Source organism: Molothrus ater, chromosome 3 (assembly GCF_012460135.2).
Source record: "Molothrus ater isolate BHLD 08-10-18 breed brown headed cowbird chromosome 3, BPBGC_Mater_1.1, whole genome shotgun sequence".
Lineage (NCBI taxonomy): Eukaryota > Metazoa > Chordata > Aves > Passeriformes > Icteridae > Molothrus > Molothrus ater.
In genome coordinates, this window is record NC_050480.2 from 36,311,913 (window position 1) to 36,338,810 (window position 26,898).

Consider the following 26,898-nt stretch of genomic DNA (forward strand, 5'->3'; position numbering starts at 1 on the left):
AATAAGAGTCATGGTTTTCAGATGAATGTATCTTAAGTTTACCTCATGTCTGTGTTTCAAAACCATCTCCTTTTTGAATACTCAAACTGATTTAATGATATTGAATTAGAAATTGGTGGAGAATTTGACTTGAGCATGCTTACCTGCTATTCTACTGCTTATAGAATGACAGTGTGTTCCTGTAAGTAAGCTTGAAAAAGACCAAGGTGTTTTGAAAACTTGACTGCAACAGCAGCCAGTCTTTCAATGAGAAATACTGGGGGAAGAAAAACAAGTCCCTAAGCCTCTAAATCAACTTTTAAATCAATATCTTCCCAGCTCCTTCGTCCTTTAATTTCTTCCCCTTACTTGACCATATTTTTCACTTGATATTAGCTTTACTAATAGCCACAGGATTTTTTTTTTTTTTTTTTTTTTTAGAATTATTGGAGTTTAGCAGATCCGTAAGGAAATTTTGATAAGGTCCTTAAATTTGATGGTAATATGTGAGGAGTAAAGAGTTATGGGTGTCCTGTATGAATTCAAAACAAACAGGTTTGGTTTAATTCAATAAGAGTCTTTCAAGTTGCTTGGGATGGTCTGAACTGGCCACTGCAAAGTTGTTATACTGCCAATTGACTGGCAGAGTTTTATCTACCACACCAAAAGTGTACTGGGTGCAGAATGTGATTCTCAGCTGTTACAGCTGCAGCAACTGCTCTTGCTGCTTTTCAAATAATGGTGAATCCTTAGCATACATGAGCTTTAAAGAATTACAGTGTTGGATCTTAAGGCATGAGCTTCGTAAACTTAACCAAGAGGTTTTGATAAGGTTTGTTTTTCTGAAGTCCTATGGCAGTAGTGTGTTCTGTGGCTGTGGAAGTGGGATATTTGTGTAGCTGCAATCCTGTGATAGATATTCTTTCACACCATAAATATATAACTGCCAAAATAGTATTAGCAAAATAAATATCAAAGTTGCTTGTTTGAAGTATTACTTATTAAAGCAGGAACTGTTTTAAAGACGCTTTTCCTCTTTTTTCTTTGAGATTTTATTTTCACACTGCTCCTTCCCCTTTTTCAAGTTGTCTTGCTGTTCTGTGTATTTTTGTATACAGTACATTCTTAGGTTACTCTTTTTAAAGAAGGCATTTAACTTGTTGGCTGCAAGCTGTCTTATTGTTAGGAAGGTATGTGGTTATTAATAAAACTCACTCTGGCCCAAGAGCTTGGATATAGGAATATAGGTGACACTGTTCCCATATCCTGTACTGTGGTGACACTGTTCTCATATCCTGTACTCTGTAGACTTCTTGTATCATAAACAGCTTTAGAGGTTTGCTGTTTCTTCGTGCTTGTACAAACCAGTGCATGTTTCTTAGTAGATTGCTTTGTGAGGAAACAAAGTTTTGTCAGCTCACTGATGGTTGCTTGTCCTCTGAAAAAAAAGAGTACAAAATCTAGTCAGACACACTGAAACCAGGTAATAATCTCTTTGCTGCTCTTCTCTATTGGAGGTTTAGTATTTAGAAAAACTCTGAAGTCGCCCAAGAAGCACTGTATGCCTATGTTTAAAATGCTCTCTTTTCACCATTAGGAAATCTGAAGATGCCATTGTTCCACCCATCTTCCGAAGGGAAACTCAAAAATAATAACTAGAGGTGAGAAGCTGCTTACATATTTTGATGCCCAGCATCTGCTGACAGAATTCCAAAAAGAAAGATACTGGATCTCTCCTGACCCCGGGGCTGTTTTCACTCTACAGCTGCTTGCCTGTGAGTCGTGAGGCGCTCGTGACTTCTGCAGCTGCAAAACCACCCAAGCCAGGCACCCCTGCTCCGTGGGAGTGTGCAGGAGAGAGCAATTTGCACGGGCTCCAAGGGTCACACAGCAGGTCTGTGTGCCCCATGCCTGTCTGTTACCTCTCCCTAGTGCTGTTTTCATTGGCATTCTCTCCCTAAAGAGCAACGCTCCCAATGGATGGCAGCTGCCACCAGGGACTGAGAAGGGTTGTGGCCATTAGCAGCTGGCCCAGCCACACTCCTAGTGTGGGACCTGTTAACAGGTCTGTGGGAAATAGCAGTTCCATGTGAACCACTTTCTGCACTCATCAAAGGGAAAACAAAGGATTATCCCATTACAAATGCGCAGTAACAGCCAAATGAGTGAAAGCAGCCAAAGCTCTGTCCTGTCCTCTGTCCTTTTAACTCTGTCTTGCTCCGTCTCAGACATCCAGTTTCCCATTACTTAAGTCTCTGAAAGCCTCTTCCTGCCTTTATTGTTTTACCAGTTGCTGCCTTCAATTTACTGCGCTGATAAGTACTTCCCAGGCTGTAAATATGTGGTTGAGACATTTCTGAAGCCAATCTAGGTTTTGATTGCAGTCACAGGAGGAAAGGTCAGCAGCAAAACTGCTCTCACTACACAGGGAGGCCACTCCTCACTCTAGGGTAGGTATAGACTGTGAATTCATTGGGAGAGATGTGAGGGAGTGTAAGGGTTAACAGGACTGAAGAAGAAAAAATGGAACATTGCACTTAACCTCCCCTTTTCACAAGGTGATACCCTTGCTTTTAGTACCTGTACAGTAACTGCAGTTGTTCTTCAGTTTGGGAAAGGTCAGAAGCCAGAAAGAGGGAGAAATCAAATATGATCATTGCTGAAAATGACAGCAGGTAAGTAGGAGGTGTTGATTTCTCCCTAGTGGTATCTGTGACTGCAGAGAATGCTTTTCTCTTACCTTCATACAAAATAGTTGCAGAGATGGCCAGTGGAAGAGGGAGAATGTTTTAAAATTTTACTTTTTGGACACTTAACTATAATCTCTACTGTTTGGGAAGCCAGCAGAAACCTGTAGAGCTTGGTGGGCTTGAGAAGCTCCATGTGTGTCTGCAATTCCTATGGCATCATTAGAAAGGGGGCACTGATGTTTGCAGGGGGGCTGTCTCCCACTGTAGGGCCCAGAAAATACTGTTCCATGAGTAATTAGTCTACAGTGGGAAACAACTGGAAATTATAGAATTATATGGAGTGAAAAAAGCTTTTTCTAAGGGAAAAAATTCTTTAGAAGCTATGGGTTTATTAGAAAAGAACTTGATACCTTGGTAACTTACTGAATTTTAATATGAGTTACATGCTCTTATGACTCCTCTTAGCCTTAAAATTGATTGAAAAGTTGTGTGAAACTAAAAGCAGTGCTGATTTCTAAAACTGTCCTAACTCTTGGAATATTTCACAGCTTGAAAGAAGTCACTACATAGGGACTATGCTGCTACTGAAAAATTTTGGCTTAGTTAAAAATAAGACATAGCAAGTGTTGTGGTAGATTTTCAAGCTGAACATACAAGAAAGTCTAGGCAGATAGGGCCCAGGATTTCTTAGTAATCTAAACAATAAATGTGATTTTTCTGGCTTGTCTTGAAGAGAACATAGCTGGTTAAGGTAAACAATAATAAAATATTAAAATATTTTGTAACAGATATATGGTAATAAATATTCTGGGGGTTTGTCTTTCAGAACTGAAGGGTTTATTACTTCCCCAGATGTTTTTTTAAAATACCTAAAATAATTGCTTTTTACTTGGGCAGTACCAGCCTCATTATAGGCATGTAACAGTGTAACAAGTTATGAATATATGCTGATAAGATATATTTTAACCCTGACTTGAGTAGGTTAACGAAGCAGACCTACTCTTGAAAGATGCTCTATGCAAGTCTGTGAATAGCAAAGGTAATCTCCAAGAGTTTCTCAGAAGGCTTACAGGCAGTAGCATAACTTGTAGGAGGCATTGATGGTGTCTTGCTTGGCTTCTGAAAAAAGATCAAGTTAGAGTGTGTGAAACTCTTACTACTGTTGCTGTCCTCTCCCTCGGTGCTAGAGATCTCTAATGTGTCTGAAGCACAAAGATTCTCAGAAGAGCTGCATCCCCTGGTGTCACACATGTTAATCAAATCTCTGATATTGGTAACTTCACTGGGAGTAGCAAAATAATTTTCATGACAAATCTACTGAGAAATATGGCTGGGAGTTTTCTTCTTTTGAAAACAAACTAAAGTCTTCCTTAGCTCTCCCTTTTAACCTGATGCATTCTGGGTAACTCTACTACCTTGACCTATGCAAAGTGGAAGATGTCATCAGCATAGTATTGGAACAAACCAAGGATGTCTGCTCAGATTTTCCTGCCATTTATTAGCTGGAGTTAAACTACAGAGGCAAATACTAACAAAATAAATACAGGAAACAACTATAGAAGTGGATGGGACAAACCTAAAGTATGCTAGATAACCAATCCAATAAAATGCTTGTATTGCAATTGGGAATGTAACCGTTGTTGTTTTTACAAATCCAGTTATTAAGCTGTCTATTATTTTAGGTGAATTATAATCGAGAAAACCTGGGGGGTGGTGGTGGAGGTGTTCTGCTGTCTCTGAAATCCTCTTGGTTATGTTTCACAGGAAGAATGCTAAACAAAATGCTATCTAAGCAGCTCAAGCCTTAATCAAGTGACTTTCTGATTACTGAAAGTTTTTGGTCATGTGACTGTCCATTGCCATTCCTCATGATTTCTGTAAGCTTCTTTTTTATCTTAGGTCAGCATGCATTGTACTCCATATGCTAATTTATCAACTTGTACCAGACACCGTGGTCTTCTGTGTGTGGGTCTGAACACACACCTGGGTACTCCATGGGAGTGGATCCATAGATCCCCTTGGTGTCTTACCTGTGGCCCTATTAATTTAACCTCTGTTTCCATAGAAGACTAGATATCTAGGGCCTTGAAATGGCTTGTAGTACCCTTCTGCGTTCATTGGGTGACTTGTGAAAGTATATTTTAAGCTTAGTGGAGCCTTCTCTCAAAATTAAGCATAATAAAACATATTTCGAGTATTTGTAACATGAATACTTTTGTGCTAAGGCACAAGTGCTCATCCCTTAGAGGCTAAACTGGATGCAAATAGCCAGGGTTTAGCAGCAGAGAGTGTGCAGGAATGGCCTCTGTGGGAGAAGGCAGGGGCTGCCCTGTGTCAGACACAGCCATTTCCAGCTGTCTTTGCAAGGCACCCTGTGCAGCTGAGATCATCAGCCAAGCTCATGGCACCTCTGGAAAAACATTTAAAAAAAGGCAGAAAATTCTGAGGAGGGGGAAACATGGAAAAAACAAGGGAATGGCCAGGAGGAGGGAAGAAGAGAGGGAGTAATAAGGTCAGAGGACAGAGAGGTGCTCTGTGGCAGAGCAGGTACTTTCCTGAAGAGCCTCTGGCCCATTGATAAGTTCATGGAAGAGCAAGTGCACTTCTGAAGGGACTGTGGCCCACAGAGAACCCATGCTGGAGCACAGGACAGAGTGAGAAGGGAGCAGCAGTGGAGAGAAACTGCTGAGGACAGTCCTTGACCTCATGCACTGCTGGCTGTCTCACCAAAGGATTGGCTTCAGCTAGCCACCAGCAGAGTACCTCTCCTACCTTCTTTTCAATCACAGACATCCCACTCTGTTGTTCAGTGTCTTTTGAAGTTCCCCTTTGATCCGAAAAACAAAAAAAACCAATGTGAATCAAAGCAATAGGCTGCAGACAGTTGCTGTGGTTTACTGTGTACCATCTGAAGGTGTGCAACAAAGGTGAATGAGTCCTGGGAAATCAGATGAGCCCAGGACTCCCATATTCCATTTTCATACCTCTCCTGCCCACAGCGAGACTTGCATCTTGCATTCATGGAGCAGTGCCACAATGTGTCCCTTGTTCTGTGTCCCTGCTCCATGCAACAAAGGTCCCTGGTAAGCCAGATGTGCCGTCCTGCAGCCAGCTGCACGTGGTGCTGAGGTCATGGGCTGGGCACAGGCAGTGCCATTGGGCTGCCTGACAGCCCAGCTTCTCTGCCCTGCCCGGTGTCCAGCTCCTGCCTGTGTCACACCCTGGAGAAGAGTCTGTGACACACACCCTGTGTCACTTGGTTGGACTTTTCTAGAAATAGAGCTGTGTGCACTGTAATAAATAAACTGCTCCTGCCCAGCTACAAGAAATACGTAACTGCTGGGAGAGAGCAAACTCCAGGAGCCACACAGTAGGCAACCTAGGGTCTGTGCTGACTTGAGCCCACACAGATGTCTTGCTTGCATCTGTGAGGCAAAGGTGCAGTCCCAGCTGGGATTCTTATGGTAATTACACTCATATTTGTGGAGACTAATAACAGGAAAGGGTCTTACTGTGAGAGCCTCCATTACACCTACAGGGTAGCAGGTGACCTCTGTCCTGAAGAGCTTGCCCTGGATGTGATTAAGTCAGAATAATGGAAAGAGGTGTAGCAAAGGAAGGTACCCTTAAACTTTCTCATGAGACTCATGATTTCTTCTCAATTCCTTTTTCTGCATACTGCTACTGATTGGATTTCCCTGTTGAGCTGCTCCCACTTAGCAATTCTCCAGCTGCCAGGTGGAAGCTGTTTAATGCAAGCATTACTGATGTGTTGTGTAGGCTTGGAGGAGGGGAGGTCTGGCTTATTCAAAGCCCCAAGAATGTCCTAATCTTGTAAAGAATACAAGTCTTATGTGTGCAGGCATCTGGAAAGTTTATGGATAAACTGGGACCCAAAGAGGTGCCTCTGTATCAAGGTGGGACTCTTTGCATGTGCCTCTATTTATTAGAAGACTTTAATTAGAAGGAAAATAGCCCACTTTTAATAAATGGGGGAAATACTACAGGTACATTTAATTTGGCCTGACTAAAAAGCTGCTTGAATTTAATTTAGCTGAATAAATATTACCCTAGATGTCAAATTTAAGCCTATTTAAAACTGACTTACTGATTTAGCTTGCACCTGTAACCGATACAATTTGCCTGAAATCCACACATGGAGTGCCCACCCATGGATTTGCACAGACTTGACATTTTAATATTATTTAAACTGCTGTAGGTTGTGGGTGTGGACCCCCCCTTTAATAGCCTCCAGCAGCAGAAGTAAAGTCTTTTGGTTTTACCAATTTAAACCTTGGCTTCATGCTGCCCACTCTGTTTACATCACTTGGTGCTTTTGCATAAGATTACAAGTTTGCTGTCAGGGTATCCTTTTTCTTCTAAAAACTAATGTATTGCACCTGACCACATCTGTCTCAAGAGCTCACAGCCTACATATGTGTTTCAAGTAACCTATCAGGACAGTCCACAATAGCACCATCTCAAGACTTCCAAAATGTTGAACACAAAATGCAATTACACTGCACAAAGTGCTAAAGAAACCCATCTGCTCAGATGAACCATGTGCATGTGGCACTTGGGGTGATGGCAGGACTTGGAAGGAGCTCTATGTTTTGTAGTTCAGTCCATGGCAAGCTTCTAACCTCTGAGCACATCACTGCAGTTGTTTCTGCTTTCTCCCTAGGGAGGAAGTGCACATCCCATGACAGAAATATTGCATAAAATAAAGCATGACATGCCTGACACCATGACTTGGTTCATAGGGATATTGTGGTTGTTTCTATTGCCTAAATGAAGGAGAAAAAGCTGCTGGCTTTGAGTGAGTGCTAAGGTCTGTGCTGGTGGCATTGCTGCTGTTGCAGTCTTCACCTATTCCTGATTATCCCTTCCCAGCATGAGGTGGGTTACCAGCAAGACTTGCAGGGGAGATTGCCATTCCAAGTGGCCTGATAAATAAATGAGAACGGAGGGCTGTGTGCCTCTTGTGTCCTTAACAGCCCATGTCAATCACAGTAAACCAAATCAGATTTATAATTCCATTATAAGGAAAATATTTATTTGTTTCATTCTAGTGGGCAATTATTCCCAGAAATAGCTGGATGGCAATAAGATATTTCAGTGTTATGCTGCAAAGCAGCTGAGGGCAGAGATTCTCAAAGTTATCTTTATTTGAAAGTCCAACTGTACTTTTGGCAATCAATTTTTTAATAATTGCCACATATTTCAAACGTTTAAAAATTTATTTGTAGAAATACTTTGTGATGATTCTATTTTATTTTTAATTTTGTGTCTTTCTTGCACTGAACTGTTGACAGAATACAGCTTATTTAATTTATGTAGATGAAATTTAGAGTTTCATTTTACTCATTCATCTCTACAGGTGCTGGTGTGTGGTTGGATACCATTGTGGCATGGTTATAGACAATTCCTTTATTGTTTTAGTAGAACAGCAGTGCTTGATCACACAAGTAATGATGTAATGGTTGTGGGTTTTGGAGTCTGCAGTCAAGAGATGTGATATCAGGTTTTGACTCAGACCCAGCCAGCCAGTTCTTCACTTGGTGGAAATGCTTTATTTTCTTTAAGAAGCATTATTATAGTTATGCTCTGACCTTTAGTGATCTGATAGGCTGTTTGGGAGGACAGCTCTGTCAGGATCTAGGTGTCTGCTACTTAAGTAGTTGTTGTAAAATTGAAGAAAAACACCAAACCTTCAATTTTACCAGGGCATTATTTGTTGATTACCATGTGGCTGCCTTTATACTGTTGTCAGTGGAAGACAGAGATGATACTCTCCTGTGCTATATTTTATGGATGATGGGAATACCAACAAAATTTAAAAGCCAGATCAAATCTCTTCCACTCCTATATTTCATGCTCAACAGTTTTCTAGGCTTAGACAGAAAATACAATAGTTTTTCCCCATTTAATTTTGAAGCAGTGACTAAAAGGTATTTTGAAATGGCAAATTATTTTATATTTCTCCTCTTGAAAGAAAACCTAAGTCAGATAAATCTGGAAGAGCTAGATAGCTGGCTTTGTGGAAATTACACCAGTTATTTAAGCACTAGAGAAGGACTTGGGTCTGGTCAAAAAGGAAAAACATGGGGATTCTAGCAAAAGTTACATGTACAAGGTTGTGATCTTGAAAACACAGCACAGCTGCTGGTTAACTCTGAAAGCAAACCAAACAAATGCTCTGCTTGCTTTTTTATTTTTTCATTTTAAATAGAGAAACAGTCTTGGGAAGAAAGACTAACCCTAGGGTAACCATAGCTCTTGGCCTGACCAGCAGGTGAGAGAATCACATCTCTCTGCATTCTCCTGTTCACGTCACACAGCTTTGGGTTTCAGTGTTAGCCCAGCTCTAGCAGGAAGGGTTGAGGCTGCTCACTCCAGCCCCAGAGCCAGCCTGTTGGGCACCACCTGCTACACAGGCTTGAAGCCAAGGACCACTGTGTACTCACCTCCCCTTTTGCTTAAGTGCATGCTCTGTTTGCTGTTGTGTGACAGGATTAGTTTAGCTTCCCCTCGGTTCATTGCAAGTAGCATCTCTGTGTAATTCCAAGAGAAACAGGCGTGTGCTGTCAAGAGGGAGTCCTGCACCACCAAATTCAGAGGAGAGTGCTTCCTTCCACCTAGGAGGGGTGGGATCTAATGTTCGCACCTCTCTGATCAAGTTTCTTGTTGGCTGGCTTGGGCTGAGGCATTGTGTGTGCAGTGCCTGGTAGAAACTCCCTGTTCCATGAGCTGTGCTTACATCCTCTAGGATCTTCTCAGCTTCAGGGAAGAGAGTGTTGTGTCTAAATCCAGTGCTGGATGGGACCAGAAAGAACCTGGCTGTGAGAACACATCTAAAAATAATACTACAGAATCATAGGATTGTTTAGTTTGGAAAAGACAACTTTAAGGTCATCAAATCCAACCATTAACAAAACACTGCCAAGTCCATCACCAAACCATGTCCCTAAGTGCCACATCTACTCATCCTTTACATGCTTCCAGGGATGGTGACTCAGCCACTTCCCTGGGCAGCCTGTGCTTGGCCAGCCTTCCAGTGACGAAGTTTTCCCTAATATCCAATCTAAATTTCTCCCCTGGTGGAACTTGAGACCATTTCCTCTCATTATGTTGCTTGTTCCCTGGGAGAAGAGCCCCAGCTGCTAACAGCTCCTTTCAGGCAGCTGTAGAGAGTGGTAAGGTCTCCCCTCAGTCTACCTTTTTTCAGACTAAACAATGCCAGCTCTCTCAGCTGCTCCTCATAGGACTTGCATCTTTGGCTGAATAGAATATTTTGAAGTTCTTCCAAGCAAAACACTGCTGCATGCTTCAAACAGGCTCAGCACTGCAGGACTCTGGGTCCATAAAGAAGTGTCCAGTGCAGGACACTTTCCAGGTGCTGGGATGCAGTGCACTGTGCTGCCAGAGCACCCCTGGCCAGTCAGTGGTGTCCTAAATGGAATGAGGTGCAGGTGGCAGCCAGCACAGGCCAGCAATGAGCAGCTCACATATGCCAAGGCTGCCTGGGAGCTTGAGACACTTCACTGATGGAGCTGCAGGCCAGTCTGGGCATGATCAGCAGTGCAGAGCTACCCTGAATGAGAAGGGATTTCCCCTCTTTCTGGGAGCTGGGAGTTGTGTCAGGATGTGTTGGCCCTGCTTTGCTGGAGAAGGAGCACTCCTGCCTGTGCTGTGGGTGTGAGCTGCCTGGCTGGAGTAGCACCAGCAGGGACAGTGAAGCTGCCACTGCCTGGTGTCCCTTGGGTGGCTGGGCCACAGTGACATTTGCAGGGCTGCAAGCAGAGACACAGCTCAGTGTGTCACTCTGTGTTCACTGTAACCCTGGCCAGTGGCAAGGGGGTCAGGGTGGTTTTGTAAGAAGGGTGAAGAATGTTAGTCCTACCAGGACTGCAGGCTTTGCAGTGTGAGATCTGTGTTACAATGGGTTGGGAAAACTTGGTATTTGTGGGTGAATTACAGCAGGTATATACTTCATCAGTGCTTTGCATGACCAGCTTTAAAAAGTTGATGTTATGGAAATGACTTCTGAAAATGAATTTCCCAAATTCCTGTAGTTTCACTTCAAGGACTATTTCAGTTCTACTCTTGGCTTTCTAGATAAATTGCTGGATGTACTTGTTTGTCACATTTCAAACACTTGGTGTGATCAGGCAGTAGTGGGGCTTAGTCACAGATAGATAATAAAGTACTGATTTGTTCTTTAAATATAACCTGTAAAATTACTTCAGAAAACTTGTAACAGAGTATTCAGTGCATCTTCAGGTAAACAGATATTTGATATGTAAATGCATAGTAGATGTATAATAAAATTTAGAAGTTTCTGTATGTGTTTATGTCTCTGTGACTGCCTAGCTACTGTGGGAAGATTTATTTTATTTAAAAAGCTGACCTAAAGGTCCTTTGAAAAATTGCCTCCTATGAACTTCATTAAACACTTTATGTGGTCTGTGCCAATTAAGACCATTAGCATTATCATGAACCAGTAACCTCAGGGGGAAAAATGGTTATGCTTAAAAACATAAAAGCAGGGTTATTAACAAAAAGTGACTTATCAAGTGTAAATAGAATGACTTGAACAAAATGTGCGTCATTGTACATGCAGGCCCTCATTTGCCATCTGGTGTCTGTTTTATGGCCCTAGCTATGGATTTATTTTGTGCTAGTGCACAAACAATTGGACAATGCTTAGAAACACAAGCTGGAATGTAGGGAAAGCTTATGGCAAGCTTTCACATGCTCTGTATCATGTGGGGGAAAAAGCAGTTTATAGAAAAGATGAGTTGAACTGTAAGCATTCTTCCATATAGTCATATAATTATGATTTCTTTTACTTTCTTCAGATTTTCATTGAAGTCCAGCTAAGAATGCAACCAACAAAATAAACTGAAAAAGCTGGGCATTTGAAGAAGCATCCTTCTACTTGGTGAAAATGTCTCTTATTTTTTGACAACGATTAAAAGACAATGGGGTCAAACACTCTTGGAAAGGCTGCAACATTAGATGAGCTTTTGAACACTTGTATTGAAATGTTTGGTATGCTCTTTCATTATTTTATTTTGCTGTTATTGAAATTAATCTTTTAATATAAATCCTGCTGTTCTCTGGTTTAGCCAGTCTTTCTCTTGGCTAAGAACATTTCTGTTCTGTAAAATTTTCCACATTTCAATTTGGCCCAGAATCATACAAGCCAGAAATTTAATCACATGCATACTTTATTAAATTTTCTTAATACAGATAATGCACAATTGTGGGTATGGTGGTTTCTACAATGCTGGCCTTTACCAAGAGAAATGTTTAGATGAATTATTCAATGAGTTATTTCTGGCATTGATCTTTGTCTTGAGTGGTTATACAGCTGTGGTTTTGACCAGTCATTTTTTTAAAGGTTTTCCAAATCATCATGCAATAATTGGTAAGAATATGACCTAAGGCTCATGTAATCTTTTTACTCTTATAAAAATGTGATGTACCAGGTCTGAGGGAAAGAAGTGATGAAAAAGACCTTGGGTCCATAACACCATTAATCATGACACATATCACATTACAGTCAAGTGAGTTCATGGATGGGCTTAAGTGTTTTCAAACAGGGCTTTGATTCACAAAGCTACATTTAGATTCCCTGGAGATGCAGGACAGATTTTGATTGGAAGGAAGTACTAATTTTGTATGCCATGTGGAGAGAGACAAGTATCTAAAGGCGAGAGATTGAACAATTGATGGATGGACAGACCTTCCTGCAGTGAATCCCATACATCCATTTCCGTAGGCCACCATCAAACTGGTTGCTCTAGAACTTCATTTAATTATTAGCAGAGCCCATGCACTTGTTGTCTGTTTGAAATAGTGTCTCCTCTTGTGTACACACTCTCTTGACAAGCACAGTCCATGTGTGGCTCCTGTTTTCATACATCATCTGCTGTCTCCAAAAAAAGTGACAGACAGGATAATCCAACATTGCAGATGCTGGGGAAGACTTATGGTCAGCCAGTCTGCCAGGGAATAACTCTGTGTAGTTTCAGTGGCTTCACTGCAAAGACACAAGGATCTCTGTTAGGCAGCTGGAGATGTGACCTTGGGCACAGATGTGAGGTGCTAGTGCTGCTTTAACATTGAATTCCTTGAAGCAGATCCATTTAAAAAAAAAATTAACCGCTAACTTAAAGCTAAAAAGCTGCAATAAAATAAATATTGGATGTAGTTGTACATAAATCATCCTCGCCCCTCCTGATGGACTAATTTTGGATTTGTCCCTTAGATTATTGGCACTGTCTTTATATGAAGTTTAGCACAGTGCTGCCCATGCCCTATTTTTTTAGCTGTGGCCTGTTATCTGAACTGGTTTGGGTTTTTTCCTCTGTTTAAATAACACTCACTGCATTTAGCAAGTTGCTGTTCAAGGGGCATTTTTGTGCTCTGGTGCTCTTTCTACCTTTTTGATAGATAACGAGCCAACACTTCCACTTTTGATCCTTTTTGTCTGACTGTGCTTGAAGAGTAAAAGCTCCCCCCCTTTTATGGTGGGGTTAACTCATTGTTTCTCTTTTGCAGATGACAAAGGAAACCCCTGCTCCAGCCATTTGCCAAGAACCTTTCTTTTAATGCACCGGTGGTATCTGCCTTCCACAGAGCTGGCTGGCAAGCTCCTGTCCACATATCCTTTCACAAAGTGCTGCAAATTGGCGTTGCAGTGTCAAAAGCAGATTGTTTTCCTGACTGCTTGTAAAAATGTGCCAATTAATTAATGACAAACAAGGTTCAGAGGTGAATTTTTCTTCAGCCTAAAAGGTGGGAGTTTGTGAGCTTCTTTACGCTCATACATAAAGACTTTGTAGGTTTTCTACACATGTACGAGGATACTAACTGTGCATCAACTGAATAACTGTAAATATGAGGCCAAGATAATTTTTCAAGTGTATCACAGCAGATTGACCTTTGAGTACTATGAATTTTCAGTGATATCTAACTACCTACATGTCATTTATACCTCTTAACTCAGTTATCATAACTATTATCATATTTTGTTAGCCAGAGCTGGCAAGAAACCTTGCAGCAGAATATTCAGAATTGTAGAATAGAGGCATTTTTGATAGGAGGAAAAAAAGGGGCAGCCAGGAAATAGTCTCTGTCCCCTATGATGTTGTGAAAGTGAATGAAATACCAGAGGCATAATGTGGTTATCTCTAGAAGAAAAGTTTGATACTTCTTGATAAATTCACCTCCTCTAGTATCAGCCTCCAGTGAACAAAACCAACATTGCTGAGTCAAGGCACACAAAGGTTTCTTTAGCTGACATACTTACAGAGATGCTGACGGGGAGAACTGCAATGAATTCAGATTGAAAATCTGCTACTTCATGAGGTAAATGCACTTCTGGTCCTCTAGCATTTTGGTTTTATGCTTCTGTTAATACTATCAATGTAATTTTGTTCGTTTGGGTTTTTTACTTGGTCTCCATTCTAGAGTGAAGAGGCAATTTCTATGTGTTTAAAACAATTAAGTTGAGCCATCCAGCTTTTAAGACACTTAACTGCATCAAGCTAAAAAGCTGACAGAAAACTTGTGTTATTATTTATCTGGCTCATGAGTGCTATGATTTTTCAGCCTCTCAGAGAGTGACAAGTTCAGTGCCAACAGAGGAGAGACACATTTTGCTCCCAGCTGTAACTTAGTGTGGGAGAAGAAAATTGTCTCTGGGTTGTAGACTTCAGTTCGTGCAATCCCTTGCAATCCCTACATAATTTATGGTGACAGGAGTGTGTTAGTGATGCTGAAGTTGTTACACACTGGGTGTGTTCCAAACCTTGCAACAGCTGCTCTGACCTTGTTTCCATGGGAAAGCTTTCATGTGTTGGGCTGTTCTCATGTAGGAACATTTCTCTGTAAAAGAGAAAGGGTGAGTTTTTAACTAATCATTATATCAATTGCTTTACTCAAACAAAAGCTTTTTCCTCCTTCCTTTGGGTGAAGTTACATCACTGAGAGGAAAATGAGGGGGGCTGATAAAGCCTTTTCCACTCTCCCTTACACAGAGGAGGGGGCTTGCATGTTCTACATGTAAGTTTATGTGGCTTACACCTGATTTACACAGTTATCCTGGTGGAACTGCCACTCAAATGCATGTTTGCATTTTCATTGGAAAATCTTTTCTGGGCAGACAAAATTTTCTCACTTGGACAGGGAGTAAGAGCACATGTTGTCTGGGTGTCCTGGCAGCCTGAGGCAGGACATTCTGTGTGCCTTCTGTGGGTGTCACCTGAGATACCACTTTAATTTAGCATTTCAATGGGATGCTGCTTTGTTATGCTGTTGTGAGCTAAGCAAAAAAAAAATTAAAAGATAAAGTGGCATTTTGCCATTTCAGTGTCACAAATAATTACATAAGAAACAAGCTGGGTTCACTCTCTCTGTCTAAACAGTGGACCTGAAATAAGTCCTATGGAAAAAAAATGCATGTAAAATATATGCAGCCACTGAATGCTATACCTGAGTCTCTGGGCACCTCTTAACTGCTGTCTGTGGATTTCAGATACTGGATTTTGGAATTTCCTGCTGAGTTTAACTTGGATCTTGGGCTGATTCGTTTGACTGAAGAGTTTCAAGAAGTAGCCAGCCAGCTTGGATACGAGGATCACATCCATCTCATTGATATCTCCAGCATGTAAGGATGTCATGCCAAGGACATCTTTGTGTCTGGAACAGCAGAATTCTAGTTCTGTATAAAGCACAAAAATATTAAAGCCCATCTTGATCTTGAGAGAACAAAAAAAGTGCAGCACTTGCAAAATTGTCTTTAAATTTGAAGCTACTAAAAATTTGAAGTAAGAGTTACACAGTAAGGAGAAGATTCCTACCTGTATGTAAATTTTTCATATAAATAGGAAATAAATTATTTTTCTGACAAGGCACAAGCCAATTAAGTGATTAGTATTACTTTTTTCTACAAGTTTTCATACAAAAAAGCAAACAATGTAGTGACTGGCTTCCTGTGTAAATCTCAGATCTTCTCAGGGAAGCTTTCTCGTCTTCTCGCCCGTAATTTGTTAGTTTTTTGCAATATTTTCTATTATTTACCTGGAGAATCTTTAGCATTCACATATGTAGTTGCATTACATCAAAATGATTACAATTACTATTTCTTTGACAAGCTGGGATGAAAGTTACTTTTTAAACATCACCAGACATGCTTTTGCATCTCATCTGATATTGTAGATTTTCTTTTAAAATATGACACATTCACAGTATTTGGCTGTCTCTGTTGTTCCATTAATTCAGGGACCTGTGGACTTACAGAGGAAAAATGAATCCTAGATGTTATTCAAGTATGTTTTTATTCTGCATCAGAAATTGTTTTGAGCTGTTCTTGTATTTTACATCATCTTTAATTATGGCTTCCTGTATCATGGGGAAGAAAAAGTTGTCCTTTTGTTGTGATATAGACCTGCTATCATTTATCACTTGGACTAGTGCATGCAAAACTCCCAGCTTCTGTTACACTCTTCTGTTACACTCTGTTTGTCATGTGCTGGATGTCACAGGGCAGAGGTCTCATGGTCCTTCTGTGGTCAGTTTTACATGACACATTCCAGCTCTGGGCTACAGTGACATACACCCAAACAGAACTGAGACTTATTCCTATTCTGTTGCAGTCCTTCCTATGACTGGATGAGAAGAGTTACACAGAGGAAGAAGATTTCCAAGAAAGGAAAAGCCTGCCTGCTGTTTGACCATCTGGAGCCCATTGAGCTAGCTGAACATCTCACTTTTCTGGAGCATAAATCTTTTAGGAGAATTTCTGTAAGTAGCCCACAACTTTGTCACTTGCAATTAGGAGCCTGTCTTTAAAGAATGTTCACATGGTTTCACATTTGTGACTTTTTTCTCAACATTTCAGTGTAGTGAATCTTCATACTCTCTCATATGATATACATAGCAATGCACTTCCTGGACCTCTTTGTGCCTGATGAGTTTTGACACTGAGGGAAATTCAGGCACAGTTGCTTCTTTTCACAGAGGATTGTACAAGGGCAAGAGGCAAAAGTGGATGAAAACTGAAGTTGAAGCTAAAACAAAACAAATGAGTAAGACAAATGGCAAAAGAAATGCTGATTTCTGCTGGCAAATATCCATATGAAAGGGTCACGTGATGTTACTGTATCAGGTGGCAAATGGAAGCAGTAAGTTCTCAGGATGACAAATGAGACTTTTTTAGAAGTGTTCAGAAGCATGAGAGAAATCAAACTCCCAAACTAAGAAAAATGTATGAGTTTTTTGTTTGTTTCAAGGGAGGAAGGAAAAAGAGATCAATGAGGAGCTGAGACCAGTCTAAATAGAATCACTTTTGATGTCGCTTAATAATGTTCAAAGGTTAATGACTCTAGACTTCAAATCGTAGGAAAACACCCTACTGTGATCCATGCAATGCTGACCTCAAAGAAGGAGGGAAGGACAAGAAAAAAGGCATGGATTTCTAATTAGATTTAAGATGCATTTGAATTCCCTTGGGGATTCCAGGAAGAAAACTCAAATCTGCAATGAACTTTCTTTTCTTTCCTTGCTGTTTCTAGTTTCTCTGTTAATTCTTCAGCTTGAATTTTGCTGTCAGAGATGATTCTCTGCAACCAGCAAGAGTTAATTGATCTTGTACCACTTGTTCTCTCAAAGATATGTAATTGCAGAATATGATTAGTCTGAATCCTGTGTTTGGTTTTACCTGTTTAAAAAATTGGGGGAGAAGGAAGGGCAGCATTAACTATAACAAAAAAAATTAAATTATCTGAAAACTGAACTACTGTCTACCTGCAGCTAGGAGACAAGCATCTGTTGTATTAGGGGATATGCCCTCATGTTTTTCTAGCAGGCTGGTTTTGATCAGCTAAACCCATCTTGTCTGTCATTACTAGCAACTCCCTACACAAGCTAAAATGATGTCCTAAATTACTGAAAACCTCCCTTTAAGGGACAGCTGAAAACTGTTTTTCAAACATTCAGGCAAATTTAATTTTTGGGATCCTATAGAGTACCGTGGCTTGAAGGTGTCAAATATAACTACCCAGAATAAAATGTGTTGAGCACATGATGGGAAAGATGGAAGTAGCAATCACACTCATTTTGCAGGCTTCTGTATTTCCTGACACACAAACAAGTTGTAAGTTGACATTTAAGGAAAACCACATCAAGACAACAGCAAAAAGACTTTAAGGAGGAGATGTGCAGCAGGCTTTGCTGACCCTGAATCATGGTCACTTTCTAAACAAGAGAAGCTTTAGAAAGAAAAGCATCAACGTTTCAATTTGATTCTCCAGTTTGTCCACTGTTTTACTGCAAGTGTCTTATCTCTATTAGTTCACAGATTACCAAAGCTATGTGATCCATGGCTGCTTGGAAAACAATCCTACTTTGGAGAGATCTATTGCTTTATTTAATGGTATCTCTAAATGGGTCCAGCTCATGGTTCTCAGCAAGCCAACACCCCAGCAAAGAGCAGAAGTAATCACAAAGTTTATCAACGTTGCACAGGTAAGACTTGCAGATGAATCTTTTTCTTCCGGTACAAAGCAGGAATATAAATGGAGATTACAGTAAACAAATCAGCTGATGCTCTTTGTGTGATTTCCTCAGTGAATAGCCTGTTCAGCATCACTGGAGATTATTTGTTCAGGTATGGTGTGCCTGCAATTTCTAACTAGCAGACATAACTTTATAATAATTTTTCTTTATTTTATTCCACTTGGCAACCATCACTATTGTGTGTTTCTTCTGGACCTATAATAATTAAAAAACGAAAAGCTGAGCCATTCTGTTATGTGCCCTGGCTTATTGGTTTGTGCTTTAGCCATGATGAGTTGTCTCTTTTAACTTGCTGTTTATGACTTTGAGTAGCTGCTGCTTGTATTTCGCTAATTTTCAATTATGCATGATTAATCTCTCCTGTAGAAGCTCCTTCACCTCCAGAACTTCAACACACTGATGGCAGTGGTGGGAGGTCTAAGCCACAGCTCTATTTCTCGCCTGAAGGAGACTCATTGTCACCTGTCCTCAGAAGTCACAAAGGTATGATGGACTCCAGAATACATATTGAGGTGAACATCACCTCTTTGAGGTCTGATGGGTTCTGCAGTGCAGGTGTCTCACCAGCACAATATTTGGATCATGGCAGAGCATCCTGAAAGGAATGGGTTGCATTCCTCTCAATGGAGCAGGATAAGCTCACAGAGATCCCCTGGCTGATTGCCTATGCCAGAGAGGAAATTAACACTGACACCATGACTAGAGTTGTGTTCATTTAAAACAAATTAAGGAAATGCAATGGATGCTTTCACAGGGACTTGCTTCTCTGGCTATTTGTAGGACTGGAACGAAATGACAGAGCTGGTCTCTTCCAATGGAAACTACTGCAACTACCGCAAGGCTTTTGCTGACTGTGTTGGCTTCAAAATTCCTATCTTGGGAGTCCATTTGAAAGACTTGATTGCTGTCCATGTCATTTTTCCTGATTGGATAGACGAGAACAAAGTTAACATCGTGAAAATGCAGCAGCTTTCCATCACCTTGAGTGAACTGGTTTCCCTGCAAACTGCTTCTCATCATTTAGAGCCCAATTTGGATTTAATTAACCTGCTAACCGTAAGTATTGAACATGTTTCAATTCACTGCTGTGATTCAAATGTTGAGTGTCAGCAGGAATACTCATATCTGTAAAGTTAAGTGCATATTTTAATCTCAGTTTTGAAAAAGAAAAGGGAAAAAATACAAAACAGAAACAGGTTCACATGAGGTGTTAAGAAAATCAAAGGGTTTTAGTACAGTTGTATGGGATGGCTGGAAGCAGCAACAGGATTTTTATAAATTACCTCTTTTAAGAGTGACAGATGGAGGGCTGTATTTATGTTAGAAGAAGTAAAACTCAGTTCTGACTACTTAGAGTAGAGGTTTATGTCTCCTCTGGAACAACTGGGAGACATGCTGGCATCAACACATGAGAGAAATTCCAGCCTAAGCATCACTCCAATTTGCTCCCCTGTGCTTTCCTTGTGACACAGTACCCTTCCTGTCCAGTAAATAAAAATGTGATGGATTTATACTGGGACTGATCAGGTACAGAGCTTTACACTAAGGAAGCTGACAAATATGAGCCTGATCTTGGAGCAACCAGGCTGATGTGGATATACCTATGGCTTCATTGCAATGAGGGCTGGGAAAGTTTGGGGAAGCTGGAAAACCTCCTTCAGTTGTGCCTTGTTTGGAACAACCTGGGAACAAGTCTTAATCCTGATTAGTGGGACAGGAAAGAGCAGGCAGCAGATGTTGAACCCTGCAACAATCCTTTAACTTAAATTTTGAACCGTAAAGGTAGATATTTATTGTCTTGTTTTGTTTTTGTAATGACTGAGAGCTGCTTTCTTGTGACACTCTTTCCCTTCCTGGTCATTTCTTACAAGCTTGGCTTTGAATAGGGGGAAGTGGAACCTCAGGCTCTGAGGAACTGAGTAATAAAAAAGTGAGTCCAAAAGGATAGAAATTAGACAATGTAAAGTGAGAGATGGAAGCTGAACTGCTGCTACCACTTTCATTAGCTGTTCTCTCTTCTTGGTGACAGCCTGTTTTCCAAAAGGAGCAGAAAGCTAAGATTTTTTTAAGACCTTGCAAGTCTTCATATGTTTATCATTGTATCAGCCTGAGCTCGCATAGTTTATCTGTTTTTCTATTTTTAACTTTTTTTCCTTGTTTTCTTTGTTTTCAGCTAGTTGACAGGGATTTTATTTGTATTTTTTTATTTCTTTCAGTGTACTCCATTTACTAGGAGAAGTAATGTAGTACATGATGGGTACTTTCTCACTTGTGATACTCCAATGCATTCATTCATAATATAACTCTGCTGACTTTGTTACAGTTGAGCCAACCTGATAGTAAAAAAGCAAAGTTGCATTCTGAAATGTTGATTCCAGACCTGATCAAGGGTTATAAATAAGGTAGACAGGTGTGGGGAACCTAAAACCTTTCCAGGGTAATTCTGTCTTCACATCAGTCACTGGAAGTGTAGTTGTGGATCAAGTAGGTTTGTGTGAGAGTATTGGTTTAAAATGGTGACTTCTGGAAAGGGAAAAAACAAAAAATTTCTATCAAAAGATCAGAATTTTGATACATACCACAATATGAATATTCTCATTTTTTCTTCCTGTAAGTAGATTTTGTCCTTATCAGTGTATATTAATCAATACTTTTTTTTAATGCTAGTCTCTTAAATAGAAATAATGGATTTATATTGTAGATTAAATGTTTCTGTCCATCTTTTTGTTGAAAAGAAAGTTTTAAATCACTGTCTGGGTTCAGAGAAAGAGGACAAGAAAAGGGTTGCAACCCAAAGCTGACAACAACTGACAACTAAAACCAGTTGACCTTGCTATGTGCAAATGGTCTATTAGTAGATTTAGCCTCCCCTGCTGCCTACATCATCTTCAATTTTCAGAGCGTGAAGAATTAACAATTCCTTTTATTGCTAGGTCTTATCTCTCTAATGTCAACTGTAAAAATGTTTTCCATCTTTACCTTATTTAGAGGAATTCCCTTTCAAATCTAGTAAATAAATATAAATGTGTAGAATGCTTTTCAGTTGTGTGTGAATTGGCTGACCCAACTGTTTCTTCCCTTCTGCTCTTTTGCCATTGAGCAGCTTTTATCTGGGCAAGCTTTTAGCTGGTCTCTTGTCCTGATAAGCAATGTGTAAATCTCTTGCCTGGCCTCCCTCCCTCCCAGTGCTGCCTTTTCCACCACACTTAGCAAGTGCCAGGCCTGTGCTTGCTTGACAAGTCACTCACTGGGTTCTGGCTTGCTAGTCCAACAACTTGCACAGAAAGATGAAATGGGCATTTCATGGCCATGTGGGAATTTGGCCTGGTTTTCCCCTTCCTCAGTGGTAGAGTCCTATTTGCTTAAGGGAGATGATACCTTTCAAGTGGCTTGGAAATGGTGATGTCTGGGGAGACTTTGATAGGAGCTATGAAGTAAGAACTTGGGTTAGATGCTTGGATGAGAGGTGGGTAATAAACTTCAGGCCAATTCCTCAAGGGGCTTATAGGCATTTTAAAGATGTTATTTTGAGTATAGATCAAAAGGGTTCATGGGGAACAAGAGGACTCTTGGTTTCAGTGGTAGCTGCTGAATGGTCAACAGTTTGCAAAGTTGGTCTTCTCATCCCTTAAATGTCTGCACACAAACTTAGAGTCTGTTCTCACCCATCCCCACACCCCTCCACCCCACCTCATCTTTTTGTAAGCATAAAAAGTCAGCCTCTAGCTCACTTTAGCTTTAAGCCAAAGCTAAAGAACTTTAACTTTGAGCAAGCAGCTGAAAGAAGCCAGCATTTTGCATGGAAGTTAGCATGCCACCAACAAGGGAAAGTTTTGGTGTATGGACAGCAGGGACACCTGTCAGGTTTACTGGCCCAGACTACAAAAGCTGAAGGGGATGCAAGTCCTTCCTTGGGCTGAGTAAATGAGTCTGAGCTACATGGGCAAGCAAAGTAAATGTGTTACAATTCAGCAGCCAGTGAGCCAGAGTATGTCACAGGAAGATGGATTCAGTTCTTAGTGCATGATTGCTCTTAGTCTGTGATTATTCCTCTTTTCCTGACTTACTGGCCATGCTTGCTCCACCTTCACCCAACCTTGTACCTGGTTCTGCACCATGTGGAGCTAAGATGCAGTGAAAGAGGACCTAAACACAAGCTGGGCAGTGCAGCAGAGAGGAAAAACAGCTTTAATGACAGTTTTGCCTTTAGAAAACTTACATTTGGTAAGGATGCTTAACCTTACCTGCTGTGCACTGGTTTGGGGTTTTTTTCACAATGTGAATAAAAACCTGTGGGTACATGTTTCATCACTTTCTGTGGAATGGAAGTGGATCTCAGTTTCTCAGCTAGACCACAGTGTATTTATATGAACTGTGTTAAAACTTATTCGGTGCCACCTTTTTTCCTTGCTATTTTTATCTCTCAGTATCTATTTATCTAACCTGTTCTGAGACTATATGCAAATGACTGGAAAGTCCCAGGCATTTGTACAATCTGGTGAAGAGAATGAGAACTACCTAAACAATCAAACTGAAAGACACCCTCCCTAACTTGTGTTCAGTAAGTTCCACTTAAAAAAAAAAAAAAAAGTCATGTGTTTCTGATCACTCCCCTACCTTTCTCAATGCCCCTCCAAATTGCTCAGAAAAAAAACAGGACAGCAATGATAGTCAAAGTAGAATAGAAACTGCCACTCACTCTAAAGCTTATTCTAGGAAAATTCTTATTATACTTTATTTGTTGTAGCAAAACTGTAAATAAAATATAAAATTAATGCTTACATAACATAATCATCATGCTTGTAATTTTTGTGCTAATGTATGAAACTTCTGACCTAGACAATACCTTGTCCACCGCATGCTTGCACATTGTGCCTAATGAAGTTATGTCCACTGCTTAAGATAAGGTTATATAATTCAGGGAGGGAGAGATACAAGCTTGCTCAATAAATACTAATACATTTCCACTCCCAAATCCACACCCAGCTCATCTGGCCTGCTGAGAAAACTGTGCTCTTTCACAGGAACCAGACAACACCTTTTGAAGTTCCATTTCTGCTCTCCCAGTCTGATCTGATAACATCATGCACTCCACCAGAGTGCTGCTTGTGTTCCACCAAGGAACCTCAGAGTGCAGTCACTGAACATCTCACCACATCATCAATATTTATTACAGCACCTACCTACTGGTTCAATTCTGTCTTTAGGACAGGCCCTTACCTCAGCCTGTGACAGCAGCATGCTGGCTGAGTAAAGGAACCTGCAGGATGCACAGCTTTCACTGTGCCCTTAATTACAAAGTGCAGAAATCAGCAATGTTTCAGCTGGACAAAATGAATAATGTGATCTCCAGACTCCTCTAAAGCCATGTGTTTGCTTTGGGAACCTATCTTGGGAAAAGACACAACTTGTGTCTTACTCATCACACAAAATTGCACCTAAAAGAGGGTGGTTCCTAGAGGTGGTTTTTCAGTAGGTGTCACTGGTCCTGCTTGCTACTTACTTGGCACTTCAGATTCTCTAAAAATAACCTTCTGTCCCAGTCATTTAGTCAGTACTAATTCTATCTGTCTGCTCGGGAACAGCAAAAAATCCTTTTAACTCAATCTTAGCTTAACTGGGGATTTGCAAGGTGGATGATAACTTCAAATCATGTCAATCCTTCAAAGCCAGTTAATGCAGGAACATGATCACAGGAAACATGCAATGTTTGTTTCCTCTCATTGTCAAACATTAGCTACAGTGTTGATTACCTTTCTCCTGCATCACTGCACAGGAGGAGGAGTTCACCGCAGACATTGATCAGTGCAGACCCCAGCTGCCTAAATAAAAACAGATTCATCCTACTTCAAGTAGATTTATGTACCTTCTTTTTTTCCTCAATAAATCCTCCAGGGAAAAGAATGAGAACACGATTGACAAATCTTTCATTTATCTAGAAACAGCTGGAAGGTAATTTGCCTGACTTGCTGAGAGGTGACCAGGAGCAGGCCAAGCTGGGCTAAACTGGGACTGCTCTCAATGGAGCACTTTTCTGCATCACCAGCAGTGGCAAACCCAGCCTGCCTCTCCCAGGCCTCTGTCTGTCCAGGGCTTTCCAAAGAGGCATTTTCTGCATGGGCTGATCTTTGTAGAAGAGCTGCACTACTATGACCCTTCTTGAGGAACAAAATAAAATCTGAAATCCTTCCAGCCTAGCCCCTCTACAACTACTGTCCTGAAGTTTTTGCATTCACCAGGCTGCTTCTCTGAGATCTCTCATGAGCACTGAGCAGCTAGAAGAAAGGTGTTTGTGTAGGGGTGCTCTTTGGAGCCCACGTCCCTCTGTGCATGAGCATGCAGCTCCTCTCACCCGTGGGGTCAGGCTGGTGCCAGCCCTCAGGTGCAGCGACATGAGCTGCCGTGTGTTCTTCACCAGCCTGGCTTGTCTTCACTCTCGGCAAATCCACTTCCCCAGCAGCTGCACAAGGCTTTGGCATGCCTCCTGAACTCAGAGTAGCAAAATGTTGTGTTTGCCTTCAGTGGGAGCTTAGAAGCCTGTCATATCCAACCCAGTCTAGTAAATATTACTGTTTTCCATTCTTTCTTACGTACAGCTGTCCCTGGACCTCTACCACACTGAGGATGACATCTACAAGCTCTCGCTGGTGCTGGAGCCAAGGAACTCCAAATCTGTATGTCATTTTTTACTGCTTTTTGACATATTGCTTATTTTGTCTGCATGCAGTTGATTTCATTTTTAAGTGACAGTTAATGTGTTTCCTTATTCATATATATATATAAAGCTTTTTAGTGTTATATTTGTGTAGAAAACACAGGAACTATTTATAAAACTAGGTTTTATATATTTCTCCCAATATGCACTTTTATTTTAGTGCATATTGGGAGAAACAAATAGTGGAACATGCCAGATGTCCCTGTTAATTATTTTTCAACAAAACCTCTGCAAGTCCTGGAAAACAAAGTTCTGCTTTAGATATATAATCCTTTATAAGTTTATATAAATTATTTATTGTGTGACCCTTAGCTGATTTTCTGTATGCTGGTGCAGTTACATAAAACAGCACTGAGTTAAAAGGTTTGTTTAAGGCAAGGCAAATAATTACTGTAGTAGTTTAGAACTGTCTGCTTAGGTATAGTTGGCTGCATCTTGGGCTCTCAAGCAATGTTTAAACAGATGAGAATAGATATTAGTCTTTATTTGGTTATGTGCAACTAAAGATAATGCTGCATTCATGCTTTTTTCTTTATTTTTGAAAGTCAAAGAATACAGATAAACCTCATAAGTTATAGTTGAGCTATTACTCAATATTATTACTCATAATTAATAATTGAGTTCCACTTCAAGTATTAATTATTCACTTTCTTCTGCTGCCAAAGGTTGGGGACTCTGCTTTCCTCCAAGCATTTCTTCAGTGTATCAACATTCTTATTACCTTTCATATCCAGCCTGTGATGCTCTCAGGCTGAGCCCTCTCAAGTCTGACAGCAGTAGAAGCTGAGAGTGGCTGGAAATCTTCACAGAGGATGAGAGCAGGGTCCAGGAGTCTGACATGAAGCATTCCAGTGCTTTTAAGGTTTTGAAGCATTCTTAAAAGCCAGAAAGGAAGCAGAACCCTTAAATTTCCAAGTTTAAGGCTTCTCTGAGGTTTAAAATTGTTAATCACTCTTGGAGACCAGTCTGAGGACTATGTGTGTGCTCCCAGTGATGTATTATGAGCAATGATAAGGAAACTAATGAATATTTCTACAGTCAATACTAGCTCAGCTTGAACATTTGAAATTTCATTACTGAGTCTCCAGTCCTTGTTGGGTATGATTTGACCACAGCAGTTGTTTATTTCAGTCCTTCTGGGTCCCTCATGCTCTCATTACTGCCAGAAAAGTTGAAATGTCACAGCCCTATGCTGTGGAAGGACTGACGGACCACTACCGTAAATGAAGAAAATTATCACATTGCTGCTTTGATCTCCAGCCTTGCTTTAAGCAGGACAAAAGTAATATAAACAATGCTGTGAACTTTAACAGTGCCCAGCAGTTAAAGTGGGAAACTTCTGCATAAGGATCAATGAACAGCCAGTGGCATTGAGCTGTGGCAGCACCCTGATGGGTAAAAAGCTGCAGCTGAATCGACAGCAGCCGGACTATTTGAAGCTTTCTTCTCTTTGATGGAGTGCCAAAGCACACAGGGGAAAGGATCTGTAGGGCTTTTGTATGTGGAAAAATTTGTCAAAGGCAACGTGACAGCATGGTTATGTCATTCCAACTGCTCCTTGATTTATTGTTATGTGGGTACCACTCCCATGCAGGTGCACTCTGGAGGAAATGCCTCATGCTGCTGCAATCATTTTCGGGCAAAAGTGGAGCTGATCTGTTAGCATATCAGTCTGCTGTCAACAGGGACTTGAGCAAGACTTTCCTTCTGCTGAAACTGGGAGGAGACCCTTCAGTTAGTACAGCAGCCTTAAAATAAATCTGAGGAATGACCACCAGCTGTAGTATAGCACCTCCTTGTCACAGTGTCCTGCTTTTCCACAACCATTAATGATCTTCTTGTTGGGAGTTTTCACTAATACAGCTATTATCTAGAGGACAACTCTGCCTGGTGCAATTATACCACTCATGATGCATTTAGGTAACT

The 26,898-nt window shown here is 40.7% G+C and overlaps 1 protein-coding gene across 3 annotated transcripts in view; it reads left to right on the forward strand.

Annotated features, from left to right (window-relative positions):
- RASGRP3 (RAS guanyl releasing protein 3) overlaps positions 1 to 26,898 on the forward strand; it is a 58,879-nt gene that overhangs the window by 18,441 nt on the left and 13,540 nt on the right. The window contains exons 2-11 of one of the 3 annotated variants that reach the window (XM_054514434.1): positions 1,577 to 1,640; positions 11,531 to 11,723; positions 13,239 to 13,339; positions 13,984 to 14,048; positions 15,217 to 15,348; positions 16,337 to 16,484; positions 18,033 to 18,206; positions 18,624 to 18,740; positions 19,038 to 19,313; positions 24,854 to 24,931. In XM_054514434.1, the coding sequence (XP_054370409.1) occupies positions 11,654 to 11,723; positions 13,239 to 13,339; positions 13,984 to 14,048; positions 15,217 to 15,348; positions 16,337 to 16,484; positions 18,033 to 18,206; positions 18,624 to 18,740; positions 19,038 to 19,313; positions 24,854 to 24,931 (1,161 nt within the window). In that variant the 5' untranslated portion in view covers positions 1,577 to 1,640; positions 11,531 to 11,653. The remainder of the gene's footprint in view (positions 1 to 1,576; positions 1,641 to 11,530; positions 11,724 to 13,238; positions 13,340 to 13,983; positions 14,049 to 15,216; positions 15,349 to 16,336; positions 16,485 to 18,032; positions 18,207 to 18,623; positions 18,741 to 19,037; positions 19,314 to 24,853; positions 24,932 to 26,898) is intronic. The other 2 variants (XM_054514435.1, XM_054514436.1) reach the window with 2 other exon arrangements.